We start from the raw sequence: 16,219 nt of genomic DNA on the forward strand, positions 1-16,219 counted from the left end.
CTGTCTTTTAGTGGCCATAGTTGCTGTCTTCTTAGCTGCCATATGGCAAGCCTATCCAGAATATGCATTAAAAAAAAAGGGGAGTAAAAATCTATTGCATCATATGATAGATACAGTTAAATGATTGGTACTGACATACTTTAAAGTTTATATAAGTATATATAAATATAAGCATTATAGGCTTTTAAATCTCATACCCATTCCTTTTCTTATTCTTTCATTCGATTACTCTGCTATCCACCATCATATACAATGTGTACATATATACAGACATAATAAATTCTAAGGTCATTATTCGCGACTTGAAAATGAGTTATGGCTAACATACTCTCTTTTCCTTTTTGACTTCTGTTTTTATGAGTTTCTTGTTGCACCTTTGGGGTTGTGACATACATTAGACAGAAGACAACAAAAAATAAAGAAGTTCTGCGAAAAGTTCTTATATTCAAATGGATAAAACTCTAGATCAAGGGCGTAGCATTTTACCTTGAAAGTAAAGAATGTGAGACTTGAGTAACAAGAATACGTTTTTTTACAATTGTTAGGGAATGTACAATGCTAATCACATGCACTCTAATATTTCTATTTAGAAATGAGGATGGTCATGATAATTTGTCTGACTTAGAATAATCTTAATTCGCTTTTATTTAAAGAGTGGCCATGTCCTTATGGAATCTTAATTCACTCATTTGCTTCTAGGAAGTTACGAGCTTAATCTTATGTGATTAGTAGCTCAAATTTCTCCTAGCCTATATAGGAAAATTTGAAAAAGGCATATATGCGTACATACTTTATGATTCTTGAAATGTATCAACTAATACATTACATATATCAACAAAGTATATATGTAATGTATCACAAACTGTTTGTACATTGACAGTAAAACTATGCATGAAAAAGCAAAAAGAGTTTTTCCAAATACTTTATCCCTTCCAAATCCGCACCCAGTTTGTCTCTTCCTCTTGGATGACGGATTTGCTGGCATAATTATGTAGCACATCCTATTGGTACTACCTGTAGTGATTTAAAAACTAATCCTTCTATAAACAGCATGATAACTTATACCTCATAAATATAGTGTGCACTTCAACACATATGCATTCTGCTGCTTTCTTTATTCCAACTTCCAAGGCATAAATGTATATACAAGTTTTGCTTTATGAAACTAGGCAAACCAATAACCAATGCTTTAGTATTGATTCTCATTAAACCATATTATCATTAAGAAAATTGATTAAAGACTAAATATCCTTACAAAGAAAAGTAAAGGTGAAAAAAAAGGAACAGAGCGCTGATTCTCCACCTTTGTTAGTTTGAATCAGTAAGTTGTGAATTCCAAATTAGTATTGCTGGAAAGCTTTTGTTAGTTTGATTCAGTAGTGGTGGATTCCAAATTAATATTGCTGAAAGGCTATTAAAGACCAGATTCTAAAGTGAATAAAAAACAAAAAACTACAAAGACTAGTAAAACTTCTATAGTTTTCAGAAAATTCAATCTTTTGAAAGACAATTAAAACATTAAAACCACTCTTTATGAGAACAAAGGAAAGTTTTGAAAGACAATTAAAACATTAAAACCCACTCTTTATGAGAACAAAGGAAAGTTGTCCATTTGCAAACTTCGAAGACAGAACAAAGGTGCTGAAGCTTGGTCATGTTAGAGAATCCCAACATAGAATATAAAAGATGAGATGAAAGCTAAATGATAAAAGTGGCATTCTTTCTTTAAATAGCAGTTTTTTGTTTTGACATCATCATAACACATTTGAATTCAAGATATAACTGAGCATGCATACATACTAGGATCTTTGGTCAAAACAACTTTAATTATATTTACGAAGCTCACTTTCACTCCATTCCAATATTGATGAGTCATTGTAGGGTATCCAATCGCAACCACAAGTTAAACATTGCATCCTGTAAAATGCTAAAATCTTCTTTATATATTGCATCTTCCACAAAACAATAAAAAAATTAAAACACCCATGCAAACCAAGCTAGTCCAAAATTGATATATAACGAAGACTCACATCAGAACTAAGAATCGAAGATGTTCAGATTTATTAAGTAGGTTGTAAAGGCATTTTGAAGTTGGTTATGGGAATATACACTTAACATAGTTGTTAATCTATTTGAGTGTTAATGATCTGCTCTGTGAGTCAACACATAATTAAAATTATCTTCTTTTTCTACCAGCAGTTTTCAGATATTGTTTTGAAGTAGGTACAGCACCAGACAATGTTAAAATAGTCCCATCGCGTATATCGGAAGAGCTAGCTGCTTCCAATGTCTTCTGAGCTTCAATAAAAACCATGAAATCCCTTACCTAGCAACCAGTAAATGTGGGTCATTTATAATGGTTACTACAATGGAGTATTTCAGTATGAGATTAAATGAAGAAGAGTAAATAGGTTATGTGTTCAACCCCTGCATCCCACACAATGTAGTAAATGGCAGGATTTGAACCCAAGTCTATTACTACTATTTGCTCCATATGAAAAAACAGGTAGAGACAAACATCTACTGGAGGCCCAAATCGGCATATGAGACAGATCAGAAGTACAAATGTTAATGCGCTTTCATTATCCAGAAATCGATAAAATGGCAAACGAGAAAGAACATGATTAGAGAAAGTAAGTTCCAAGTAAGAAAAGATGAGCAGCCATATGAAGACGATATTAAATTAAAGTAAGTTCTTCTAAACCTGCTCCTCTAACTCTGCAATTTTATCATCGCGCTCCTTAGTAGCTGATTTTTCTCTGCGAAAAAGTTATGACATTAAGACAATGTGCTTTGAGTGGGTTTTAGACTATAAAGCTCTTGTGAGCCGACCTACCTTATTTCAGCTTCCTTGATTGCTGCCCTCCAAGAATCTTGGTTTGCCTTCATGGATGCATTGACCTGTTTTGAGACAAACTATAAACGAAAGCACTAGCAACTACCTCTTCAGAGTTACAGCAATATGGGCAGCTATTATGTTAATTGCACTCAATTGATATCCACTTCCCTTTTTGGTTTGAATACAAAAATAGATACTAACTTCTAAAAGAAATTGTGTCTCTCGCTCAACTTCCTCTAGCTTTGCCTGCAGTTTTTGTGACTTCAGACTCGCAGCTTTTTCCACAGCTTGAGAAACAGCCAAATCTATTTCTTCCTTTGTCTTTGCAAGAAGACCTTCATAGTACTAGAAATTAATCACTATCAGCTTGTGTAAACAAAGAAAGGTTAACAGTAACATACATGATAAGTCATACAAGGTTTACACAAACAACCTGTCTTTGACTCTCCAGCTGATTAGTGAGAAGTTGGTTATATTGGGCAGCTATCTATGTCAAAGATTGACAAAACCAAGGTTGGAATTAGAAGTTCTGTCAGACAGTGAACCTTTGTTTTTTGGATAAAGACATCATTGACAAATTTTGCATGTATCAGAACACTCACTCCATCTATTTTGCTATTCATTAATGCTTCGGCCATTTCCGATTCATGGCTGCAATCACAACCACCACATTCCCCACTTCCTCTGCAGGGTGCATTTAGTTCTACAAGCTTCCCATCTGTTTTCGACTGAATCAAACGATGAACATATCCATCACCCACATAATCCCATACACGTTGTGTTTCAACTTCAAGAGAGTAGCAATGCTGACTCTCTTTCCAATGCATGATTGCATGTCCTTGCTGATATCTGAAAGAAACCATATGCTATTCATAAACACAGTAAGAAACAGATTCAATTGTCCCCTAAAAATGGCGCTGACTTACCTTCCACATCCTACAAACCCACAGATTACACAGATCCATAAATTCTCAGATGTGGAACAAATTGTACACGTGGACTTCCCTGGCTCTTCTTGGCAATACCTACAGACCTGCAAAAAAACAGAAAAGCAGGTCAGTGAAAATATTACCTTCAGAGCACTGGAAAAACTAAAAGAGTTCAGGTGTGGGATCTTACAGGGCATGTCGAGTCTGTCCACTTGGAAATACAGGAACAATGAAATGTATGATTACATACTGTTGTCAAGATTCCACTTATATGCTGATCCAGTCTTTCTGCAGGTGAGGACAAGATGAATAACTAAGTTCAAATATCATGACCATACATACATAATAGATATTGGTTTATGTGTAGAAGTGCAGATCATTAGCGTGCATACACGTTACAAAATATAAATTAGGGTCTGATGCAGGATTTCAGATACATGCAAGACAAACTCTTTAAAATAAATACAAGTACAATAAACAAAAAAATCCATAATACTATCAAGATCTAATCTGCATTATCCAGCTTGTTTCAAGCTCATTTTATTGGATTAAAATGATCGTGGAAAGCCTCGCATATTCAAGATCTCGCCAACATCATCGCTAGGCAATGTACTGCTGTATGTAAGAGCTTTACAGAGATAAAGCAGCTGCTGAATTGTGGGCAGCAATATACTCAGACACTATCCAAACCATGAATATTTGGTAAGTGTGCTTTAGAGATGTTCAGATAGAATAAGGGGCTAGACATTAGTTTGGCATTACTTGGAATTACTTCAGACTCAAGAACCTTAATTTTTATAATTTTTCACCAAAGACTTATTAGTTACTTACAGAGCAAAGGGATCTTTATCTTTTCCCTAAGAGGATACCATGCTAGCATTAAATTTTATCTTTGTTCTCACCTTGTGATACTAAGCATCGTTCTATTTCAAGCTGCTGTTAGAAAAGTGTTCATTTTTTAACCTCCCTCAAGCCTCCAAACCCAAAGAGTGGCAGGCTACCTTTAGCCTTTCAATCCTATCCTTCACGTGACCCATAACTTTACCTCTTCCTCTCAAGTCAGCTAGATCTTTCGAGGACAAAAATCACAATCTATCTGACTTCAGAGTCATACATGTACAGATAACAGAATTCTTCAGTCACATTTATTTTTATTTAGTTACATTTATTTCTCAAAGACGGGATAACATTTTAAGAGATAATCTCTTGTTTGGTTCTATAGGCCATATTGGTGTCTTAAAAGATGTTAATATATCTTTCTTTCTGTCTCAGTTCACTCCATGTTTGCTTAACCCAATCTCAGACCTCATCCTTGTACCCATTGTCCTACTTATGGAAGACCTTGGACTCCAAATAGTTAGCGAATGAAGACATGACTCTCAACACCCATCAAGATGGGTCAGCTCAATAAAGGACGCTAAGAAAATACTGTAAAAGAAAAGGACGGGATTGGGGGAACCCTAGGTGGTGCTGGATGGCACCCTAAATGCATGTCCCAATGAATGTCAAAGAAGGAAAAGACAATCTCTTACACCATTTGATAACTCAAGAGATTAACCATAAAAAAAGAACCTTGAAAAAGGAATGCAGAAGGAGATCGAGAAGCAGAAAGGAGAGTTGCATCCCTTCTAAAGATAGAATTATTAGAAGCTATACAAATTGATATCACAAGTTTCATAAAGAAATCAATTTTAGAACTCAACAATGACATGGCTAAGTACCTAAAGGATGGTATCTCCTCAAGTAAGGTCAAACTACTAGCTATTAAAATCAATTATAAGAAGGATATGAGGTGGATGAAAAATGCATCTCAACAATTGTACACTTGGGCATACTTAAAAGAAATTAAAGAAAATGCTCCTTGGTTAGGGTCAGTAACAAAGCAAAAAGGAGCACCAATATATAAGAAGGAAGTGATGAACACCACATAAGAAGCAGAAACCAAAAGGAAACCTTGTGCATTATATGTACAAGTTGTTGGCTGGGCTGAAAAGGTAAGCCCACAAGAAGATGTCAAGAACCTTGAAACAATGATTGGGGCATTTGTTCGATTCTGTTGCTAGAGAAACACACAACAGAAAATAGGACAGTATATTTAAAGAATGCAGCACACCTGAGTGCCGTGATGGTAAGGGTTATACTTTTGGGCTAGGGTAAAAAAGTTCTAAAGAGGCTAAAAATCCCTACATTTCATAACTGTGTTCACCCATCACTATCACAATATATCAACAAATCCCTCCCACTGGTGATGCGATGAGCACAGAACTCACACTCATTATAGGCAATGCAAGCTATGTGGAATACAATCAATCCACAAGTTAGTAACCTCAAAAGTAACTAGAAGCCCTAGAAGTGACCATAGTAGTCTGCTTGCTCAACCAGGATATGCATGGGCTGCCAAGCATGAAACAAAAAACACCAATGGACACATGAGTCTCATAACAACCAGCTTAATCTGCGTTAGAGAAAGCATGTAACCCTGGTGATTAAGTTCCCCCTTGGAATAAAGGAAGATGATGAGTACCTTTCAAATAGCAAGATCCAAACATCATAATAATATATCAATGTTTGTTTGATACAATGCTACTCTTCTATCAGCTTGTTAAACTGAACACCCGAATAATGATTCAAATGACCCAAATCTAGCTTCTCAAAAGGGGCATGTTGGAGGATGGCAGCTCTAGACTTGCACTCTCTTTCTCTTTATTATCTCTCCTCTAAATTGTCTCTCTTACTAGATTCTTCTCTCTCTAAATCTGCAACTCTTTAAATGCCTTCTCTCTCTTCCACTTTTCCAAGATTATTCTCTCTTATTCCTCATTTATTGTACCTGTTTGGTAGTTCAAGAGTCACTTGACTACCAAACAACCATTTGACCTACGTTTTCCAATTTTGTATAAATAGGCTATACCAGACTCTTTTGTAAGAACTTCAATTTTGATGAAATTACTAACAGGCTCTGCTCTTTGCTGTGTCTCTACTCTTTGCAACTATTTTACCACTGCTGTCTACCAGCCTTCTCACAGCTTGGCTGTGTCTATTTTTTCTTCCAACTGTTCGGCTGTTGCTAGTAACAGCTTTTCTCACACATGCAAATTAGCAATATGCTTCTCATTAGGAACAGTGAGTAGCATGTGATCAAGATATACAACAATGATCAGAAGTACCCATCAGCACACTTGACATATGAATTTCTCTCAGTTGGACTGTTCTCAAATCCATGTTCTAGTAAGTAGGCATGTTGCTTTTCATACCAAGCATGTTGTGCTTGCTTCAATCCATACAATCCCTTACGCAAGCATCATACTTTGTTTTCAGGCCTTTCCTGCACAAATCCAAAGGGTTGAGATACATACACTCCTTCATATAGATCATTACGTAGAAATGCAGTTTTAATGTCCAACTGATCTACATTTCGACTATGAAGAGCTGCAGCAAGTGCACAAATGCTACGAATGGTTGTCAGATGGGAGGAAAGGTCTCATAAAAAAATGCCCTTCTTTTGAGCATAGCCTTATGTCCATCAATATTTTTATCAAGCTTAGGCAACAAGCATCTAGTGCAAATGGCCTTTCCACCACTGAAGTTGGGAAATGACATCTATTTATGACCCATTTAATGCAAATGGGCTGTTTGCTTCAAAGCAAATGACCAAGTAGCATTTTTCAAAATAGCATCATATTCTGATTGCATAGCAGACATCCAATTTTCTGAACTCTCTGCTTGATAAAAAAACACTCATTGTCATCACAAATACTAGACACAACCAAAGCAATCCAAGTGCTCTAGAGGATTTTGTAGGACAACTATTGGACTATTAATCAACTTCAAGAAGTGTGGTTTTCTTTTAACCGCTAACCAAAGGCATAATATTAATAATCGTATATCCACACATGTAAGGATGCAGCTTGGCAAGATCCAGAACACACTCATGCTAGGCTACAACTATCTAAATGTGTGCCAATCTTCAATATAAAGATCAATTAAAAGATTTGGGGTAAAGGACACAATGTTGAAATGGTAGCAAAAGAGGCTCCATGTTCCGGAAGAAAAATTACCTCTCAAACCACAACTACTTTGATCATGATTCATTCTTGTGGTTCTCCTTGTCTCCCATTTATTACACAGTAGCAAGATAGCTTATTCCCAATAATCGCCATCTTAGATGTGGTTAACATGTTTAATCCATGTGGTACCTTCAATATCATTGTAGAATTACCAAAGAATTCTTGCAAATATCTTGATATACAGGGTTATTTATATTTTTGGGAGGAATTTTTTTTTTGATCTTTGGTATATGGACGAGATAGCTAGATATGAAATCTTGCATTAAAACGTGAAATGCAGCATTTAACTTTGTGAGTTATTTGGACAGCTGTAGGTAATAACATCACAATTCACCTTCCCCCTCTAAGTTCATATCAGATGCATGAAGACTAACTTTTGCAGTTCAACATTGTTTTCCATAGGCTAGAGTACATCTGCAAGTGGCTGCCAGGAATACTTTTCTACTAATTTTAACATATCTTTGATATGCTACTGAATATTTTTCTAGGTGATGCATGTTATTGAATTATACACACATATACTTATATAACAATTTCATGATCACATTGTTCTTACCCAAACAAAATGGACATGTAGGAAGCTCAGTCGAACCAATCGGAGGACTAGAAGCTTCTTCAATTGAATTAGTATACTCCACATCTGCAGTGAATAGCACATGGCAGACTTCTTCCTATAATTAAATAATACAACAATCTATTATAAGACCTGTTCTCTCCAAGCAAGAGAAGACATTTTAAAAATTAGTCAAACCTCAAATGATGAGAAAAGCTTCCCATTATAGTGCTTAAAAAAATCATCGGCGGATTTCTGACTGTCAAACTTTATTAGAGCACTATATCTGTCACTCGATCCATCATTTCTGTAAAATAAGATACACAATGCACTAGTAAGGTGGGAATTAGAATAATGGAAGAAAACCCTACATCTGCATTTTAAATGTCACATTTACTGTGAGTTTGTAACACAACAGAATTATCAAATGGTCACCTCACAAACCGCATTTCTTTTACATCTTGGAGAAAGGCCCCAGTAAACTGGCAAAATTCAGCACCTGTCATATGGTTTGGAATTGCAAGTACACATACATGCGCGCTGCGATTGACCTGAGAAACATGAAAAGTTGCATGTTGTAAGCTTGCAGAGGTCAGGTTAAACTGAGTGTTGGAAACAACTACAACACAAGTAAAGTGGAAACTTGAATTTATGGTGCTATATTTTCCAAATAGAGGAAGAAGAAGGTAAAGCACACACAACAAAATGGATAAGGCTGACTGTTTCTATTAAATAAACAAGCATGGCACAAATGCATAATTATAAGGAAAAAGCTTCCACATATGTAGATAATAATACTGTATATGTCAGCTCTCTCACGTGGCTGATCTTACATATGACCTTTCAATACAGGGTCATGTTTGTCATTGATCAATATTTTCATATATCTCGTACTTTGTAAATTCTCATGGTATTGATTCATGATGTTGATCATGTGAAATATTTCTCCGGAGTTTAGGTTATACTTCATTGGAAAAATGGCACTTCCTTTATAAGGATGCAAAATAGAGGCCTGGTTTTTTAATTTTGCCTTGATTTGACCTGAAATTGCAGTGGATTTGTTGAACAGTAACAGAATCAAGAAGATTGAAAAACATAAATCAGTTTTTAAGAGTAGGTAAAAATTCATACATCAACGTCCATACAAGCCAAGGTAGGTACAAAAACTACCGTGCTGTCAGTGTAGATTGTTTTTTCCATCAACACTCGCACATTCAAGAAGATCTAAAAATTATAGCATGGGTTCTACAAAATATAGTCATTGACTTCAACTAATACGGACAATGAAAAACGAAATCAAATCGATTAAATAATTCTTTACAGTGACAAAATTAAAAGGAAAAAGAAAAAACTTAATAGCAGAACAAGAATGGGGAAATAAAAAACGAGGAAAAAAATAGAAAAAATCTTCGTAGAGAATAGAAGGGAAAACAAGAGCAGAAAAATGGAAAAACTACATGAAGAGGGGAAGCAGCAGACGGAATCAATCACTAACCGGGAGAGCTTCATCAAGCACCGAAGAGGAAGAAGAGATGTTTCTGAATAGTTGAATAACCCCACGCGTTGTTTCGACGCGAGGGTTTCCTGATGAGAAGCTAACACTCGTCGTATTTGTTGTTGATGATGTAGTTCTGTTAATGTCGAATTCTAGGGTTCTATCTTCTTCTTTTTCTTCTGTTAAGTCGCCATCGCCATCGCCGGATCTCATCGGGCTCCTCTTCCTCGCAGACTTCCACTTCACCTCAGCCCTCGATCCCTCCCCTGCTTCTCCTTCTCCTTCTGCTTCTTCTTCTTCTTCTTCTTCGTTTTCTTCCATCGCCCACAACCTTCAAAAACGAAAGCAAAAAAGCATTTCATTCCTTTTTCTCTTGCTTTTTTTTGCTTTTCTGCTTTTTGCCTTTTGCCTTTTGCTTTTCATGCTTTTTGCTTTCTCCCTTCATAAAAACCTCCCATAATTCCACAAAAAATCAAATCCTTTTTGTCTTCCTCAAAACACAAAATTCGATCTTTAAGAACTCGAACTCTACACGTACTCTCTTTTATTTATGTAATTAGTTTACCTTAGTGGTAAATTGTTAACCATTACAAGCACTATGTCTTGGGTTAGAAACCCAATTTTCTCACTTCTCTCTATTATATATTGCATATATATATCTCTTAATTCACTAGATGCCACTGTGGAATGTAGGGGTTGAACCCATGACCACTTGGTCTCCATTGGGCAACCTTACCAACTGAGCTACATCCATTTGGGCTCTCTCTCTCTCTCTCTCTCTCTCACTAAAGGCACACAATTATATTAATTGTACGGAAAGCCCACTTGTTAAAAAAACCCTTCTTACTTAGTCTCCTCTATCTATCTAGCCTATATGTTACGGAGAGGGACATGCTAATATAAAAACTGAATATGCACTAGCCATGGGCATGGTTTCGACTTAAACCGAACCGAACCGTTAAACCGTGGTTTAAAGGTTTATAAGTTCCAAAATAATTAAATGGTTTGGTTTGGTTTTTAATTAATAATAAACGATTCGGTTTCAGTTCGGTTTGGTTTTGAAACTAGGGTTTATACGTTTATAGGTTTTTGGGCTATCTTTTTTTATCCATTAAATGTTTATGTAATTTAATGGTTTAATTAATGTTTTTTATTGGTTTAATTCACTTAACTTAATTGTTGATTTAATCTAATGGCTCAATTAATCTTATTTATTTATTTTAACATAAATACTTATTAAATTTTGTGTATTTTTATTTAATTAATTTTTTAATTAGCTTGGCTTAAATGTGGTTAGGTTAAAAAAATGTATTAAATGGTTTAGTTTGGTTTTAACTTTTCCCTAAACGGTTTTGGTTTGAATGGTTTAGTTTACCTTTTTTTTAAATGGTTTGGTTTAAATGTTCAAATGTTCATAAACGGTTTGGTTTGGTTTTTGTTTTATATAAAGGGTTTGGTTTGGTTTGGTTTCAAGGCACCGAAACCGAACCAGGCCCATTGCTAATATGCACTTGAAGCCAATATCCCTACATGCTCTTAACATCTAGAAATTCCACATAAGAATGCTCGTCAACTTCTTCCTTCACATATTGTCTTCACCCTCATGCCTTCTATCAATCATGAAAGCATTATGCCTTTTCCAATTGTGCCGGTGTCCCCGATATCGTAAAACTTCGAACAATATCTCCATTTGGACCATTTTGAACATATCGAGAAAAAAAAACCCCATTGTTGAGGCCTCGAGTAACAACGGGTTAAAACATGTCAAATATTCGATGAGTACTTCCAAAGGATATGTGTTATAGGGCAAGTTTATGAACCTATGTGTACTATCCTCCAACGGAATGGTGCAAAAGAAGCACGTACCTAACCCTAGTCCTCATCTCTTTAAGGCTTAATGTAATGTGAGCCCACAAATCATGACTCTCCATATGAATACCTTTGCACAAAATGGCAAATGGGAATGCCAATCACGTTGCAAAAATTTCCACCACCTTGTATTCGACTTATATACATTCCACATCCACACCTTTTCTAGTTAAAGGTGATTGGCAAGTTAATGACGCCATATCATGATGACACGATGTATGTGTACTGACCTGTAACAAGCATGTACCATCCTGTAACCGTTAATCCACCCAAGCCACAACATTTTTTTTCATTGGCAAAAAACCATGCAACAATGGTATATCTTGTAATTTCGCCCAAATAAATCCATAATTGGGGGGAATACATAACCATCGTTTGGCATCTTCAAGTTTCGACAACCTTTGAAATTCATTATCAACCACATGTCCCAAATCTATAACCCCCAAATGAAATAAATGATTGAATTGAGATCTCAACTTCTCTTTTCCGAGCCAATGCAACATCAAGGAGAAAAAAGTAAGTCATTTTGTAATGAATTACAAAATTCTCAATCACTTGATAACGCTCAAATCAATAAAAGAGAATACATTTTGTCATGACCTTATTGATTGTTGTTAGATTAGATGAATAATCCATTAAACAATGGCTACCACGATGCTTGAAACTTTGTTTCCCCCCTCTCTCTCTCTAGTGAAAAACACACAATTATGTTAATGGATGTGTGTGAAAAACACTATTACTTACAATGGGCATGTATCACAACAGAGTGAGTATGATGACACATTGACTACATGGGGTAGTGTAGCATGCTGAATTGTCAATAGGCAATACATTGTGAAATGCACATAAGATATCAAAACCAACCTAGTTAGGTTCTTACTTCTTACTCAATTTATAGTTGATACATAGGTACCCATTTGGGTTGGCCTAGCTAAAAAGGGCGTGCTAAAAGGGTGGGTCGGCTTATGTACATGCATCCTAAAAAGGGCGTGCTAAAAGGGTGGCACAAAGGAACACATGCACACCACAATATGAAAAACCATTAAAAAAAGAATTTCTACTTACTCCATCCAATAAAGAAATTTGTCACATTAGTACTCCCTACCAGCAAATACGAAAGCATTGCACATATCACAATTATGACGTAGTCCTCAATACCTCAAAAATAGGAAAACGATTTCCATCTCTGATTTTGGGTTGATATTAGAATCTTAATTAGCTTTAAGCAAAATTAAAGAGGAAAATAAGGAAGAAAGGGCACCCATCCACTCAACCACCGCTTAACAAAGGCGAGAGATAGATCCAAGTCCCTTGTTAGTGTCTTATACCTAGCAATCGACAATGGTTCGAGAGGGTCAAAACCGAACCGTTAAAAATTTTAGAAACTTGAACCGAACCGAACTGGACCACGAAACCGTTAAACCGAGCCTTTTTTTTTTCCCCCCAAACCGTTAAGCCATTAAGCCATTAAACTGGTAAAACCGCAATTTCATGGTTCAGTTTCGATTTTCAGCTTAGGTCAAAATTAAAATTTTAAAATTTAAAATATTTCATTATTTAAAATTTCAAAAATTTAAAGATTTTCCTAAAATGTGAGAATAAGGCATGAAAATGAAAAGATGATTTAAAAACAAATTTTTTAATATTTTTTTAAATTTAAAAAAATAAAAAATAAAAAACTGTTAAACCGTTTAAACCGCAAGTTCTAACTTTTGAAACCGAACCAAACCATTTTAATCGTTAAACCGCGGTTTCGCGGTTTAGTTCGGTTCAAACCGAACTGTTGCTGATTGTTACTTATACCATCGTGTATTGACATGGATCATAGCTTTGGGTAAGAAGGAGGCACAAGTTGAAGTGATGTTGTGTGGCCAAAGGTAAAAAGTGAGAAAACAAAGGGTGGAAGCACATGGGAAAAAGGAGAGAGATGTGAAAAGGGGAAAAGAAAAATGTAAAGAAAAGGGGGCAACGGTCTATGAAAAGGAATTGAAGGGAATAAAGGACATGTTTAAGGAAGCATTGAATGCAAAGGAGCGCCCTCTAGGGACATTCTTCCTATAAAAGGAAGTGGATCATCGAGCTTGTAGTCACACAAAGAGTGAACGGAGTGGCCTAAAAACACTACCTCGACTCATAGCATCGAAGCCATCAATGGTAGCAATGGTCTCAACAACCCACTCATCTCGTGTTCACCAGAAGCTTAATCCCACTCCTCCTCGCTTTCCTTCTTTCCATGTTGCTTGATTAGTGGTTGGCCTTTCCACCATTGTTGTAATAGCACGCCAAATAATCTTAATAGTCGATAACGGTTCGGTTTGAACCAAACCAAACCTAGACATAACGGTTTAAACGGTTAGAAAGTGCAGTTTAAATGGATTAATAGTTTTAATTTTTAATTTTTAAAAAGAAAATTAAAAATTTAAGCCTAATCTCACATTTTAGGAAAACCTTTAAATTTTTGAAAACTTAAAATTTAAAATAATGAAAAAAATTTAAAATTTGATTTTTGATCTAAGTTGAAAACTGAAACTGAACCACGGTTTTTACGGTTTAATGGTTTGGATTTTTTTTAATGGTTCGGTTTGAATAGTTTTGTGGCTCAATTCGTTTAGGTCAAGTTTCAAATTTTTTTAACGATTCGGTTTCAAACCGGTTCGATTTTGACACTCAAACCGAACCGAACTATTGCCTATTGTTACTTAATCTCTCTTCTCCTCTCCACCCTTCCTTCTAAGCTGCTTGAAGAGTGGTTGGCATTTCCACCACCGTTGTAACAACTTGCCTATACCGCTATTCACTCTAAGGTGTAAAGGGGTTTCCTTGTTTAATTGAATGATTTAACCTATAATTCAAGCTCCTCGTTTTGTAAAATCTCTTGTGAATTCTTGGTTTAATTCTTGGTTTCTTTAATTGAATGCTCCTGATCTAGGAATAGGCTCCTCTTTCCTAATCGCTCATTATTACTCTAACCTCACGTACTAATCGTGGTTTACGCAAGGGAGAGAGAGGGAGTAAAGTTCATGATAGTTCTCTCCCTGAGTTTAAGCTCTGTTTGACTATGCGCTCCCTACGAGTTTGAGGAGCCTTCGAGTTCAAGGCCTATCCTCCACGCCTTCTCAACCCTTGTGACCTCCCTAGTCCAAGACCCTCGTGATCCTGTTCGAGTAGCACACACACATGTTATCGCAACATAATTTGGTGAACGCAACGTGAAAGAGCTACAAGGGAGGATTCAAGAAGAAAGGAGGAGATCTTGCCGAGATGATGGCAACAACCATGAACAGGTTGATGAGGTTGATGCATGCACGAGAAAGCACGATTGGCCATAAAGACCATCATCGGTGCATCAAGGCGTTTCAACAGGAAAGATGTCTCGTGCTACTTGGAGGCTTATAAAGCCAAAATGCTTATGAGAGGCATCTTGGATTGGGCCGCAATTAAGAGAGTGTGTAGCCACTTTGACAAGCGAAGAGAATGGCACGATGAGGGTTCGTCAAGCAACCAAATGTCGAAGATACACTACTAGTATTTCCTGGTAAGGCTTATGAAAGAAAATTTGTTGCAGCATAGCAATATTGACTACAACTGGCTACCCAAGGGAGTCAAAATGAATCTTGTTTGATTGTCAAATGACTTCACAATGAACTTAAAAGTAGTAAAACAAATTCAAATGCTAGTTTGTGATAGATGAGGTTCACATTGCAATGAAACATTACCAGAAAAAGGAAAACTCAATATTTCAAATATATGTTTTCCCATACTTCAAACAACATTTTGAAAGAAAGAGCACTATTTCATGATAGAAAACGCAAACAAAACAAAAATTAGAGAATGGCAAAATGTAAGAACAATAAATATAAATTAAATGGAGGGAATGCTGAAGGATAGTAAGAAAACAACAAATTTTTAACTTTATATTTAAATACCAATTATTGTGACAAAAGTTATTTACTATGACACCCTTGGGAGTATCCTCAACCAAATTGGTAGCCATAGATCATATTCAATCAATTGAAATTTACTATTATATCTCATGGGAATTAATATTTCTTAGGTTATAAAGCAATGGAAATTGCAACTTTGGTCGCTATCTTTACATCTTGTTCACTCGTCAGCTTCATTGGTCACGCTTTCTATACCGCCTTCAGTCAACTCCCCAAAGAGCTCACAGACACCCTTCAGGAACACGAAGATCAGTTAGATGAGAGACCTTCCCGGGAAAAACAACCGAGTAAGGCCTCTAACTAGTCCTACTCCTTCCATGAGTTCGCCGATGTTAGGAACAAAGACAAGTACTTCTCATGTTGGTTCATTTTCCACACAATGGAACCAATTTCTTATGGCAATTGATTGTAACAATACAAATCTTTTAATAATAACTGCAAAGTTACGCCCCTATTTCATGGGGGTGTCTATGTAACAATTGGGACAGAACAGGGACCCCACACCTAATGCCACAAAATTTGC

At 36.1% G+C, this 16,219-nt stretch overlaps 1 protein-coding gene across 2 annotated transcripts; it reads right to left on the reverse strand.

Annotated features, from left to right (window-relative positions):
• Positions 1-1,998: 1,998 nt before the first annotated feature.
• LOC147855743 (BRAP2 RING ZnF UBP domain-containing protein 2-like) lies at positions 1,999-10,217 on the reverse strand. Of its 2 annotated transcripts, XM_087330737.1 has the most exons (12): positions 9,884-10,217; positions 8,824-8,939; positions 8,587-8,695; positions 8,392-8,506; positions 3,959-4,056; positions 3,766-3,872; positions 3,442-3,688; positions 3,273-3,326; positions 3,041-3,184; positions 2,837-2,901; positions 2,705-2,759; positions 1,999-2,326 (listed from the first exon to the last, which is right to left on the reverse strand). In XM_087330737.1, exons 1-12 carry the CDS (start codon positions 10,202-10,204, stop codon positions 2,177-2,179), a joined length of 1,581 nt encoding a protein of 526 aa, XP_087186863.1. In that variant the 5' UTR covers positions 10,205-10,217; the 3' UTR covers positions 1,999-2,176. The 2 variants fall into 2 exon arrangements, with proteins under 2 accessions (XP_087186863.1, XP_087186864.1); XM_087330738.1 differs by lacking the exons at positions 1,999-2,326; positions 2,705-2,759 and having other exon boundaries at positions 3,041-3,174; positions 3,273-3,322.
• Positions 10,218-16,219: the final 6,002 nt, after the last annotated feature.

This window comes from Azolla caroliniana, unplaced genomic scaffold (genome assembly GCF_043228905.1).
Source record: "Azolla caroliniana isolate FFs.n. ecotype wild unplaced genomic scaffold, voAzoCaro1.0.p SCAF_14, whole genome shotgun sequence".
In the NCBI taxonomy this organism is placed as follows: domain Eukaryota; kingdom Viridiplantae; phylum Streptophyta; class Polypodiopsida; order Salviniales; family Salviniaceae; genus Azolla; species Azolla caroliniana.

Bases quoted from the DNA above. Each gene is read 5' to 3' on its own strand.
- LOC147855743 (XM_087330737.1), bottom strand. From the start codon at position 10,204: ATGGAAGAAAACGAAGAAGAAGAAGAAGAAGAAGCAGAAGGAGAAGGA. The intron at 8,940-9,883 runs GTTAGTGATTGA...CATGTTTCTCAG, and splicing joins TGCTTGATGAAGCTCTCCCG to GTCAATCGCAGCGCGCATGT. The intron at 3,185-3,272 runs GTTGTTTGTGTA...ATTAATTTCTAG, and splicing joins AGCTGGAGAGTCAAAGACAG to TACTATGAAGGTCTTCTTGC.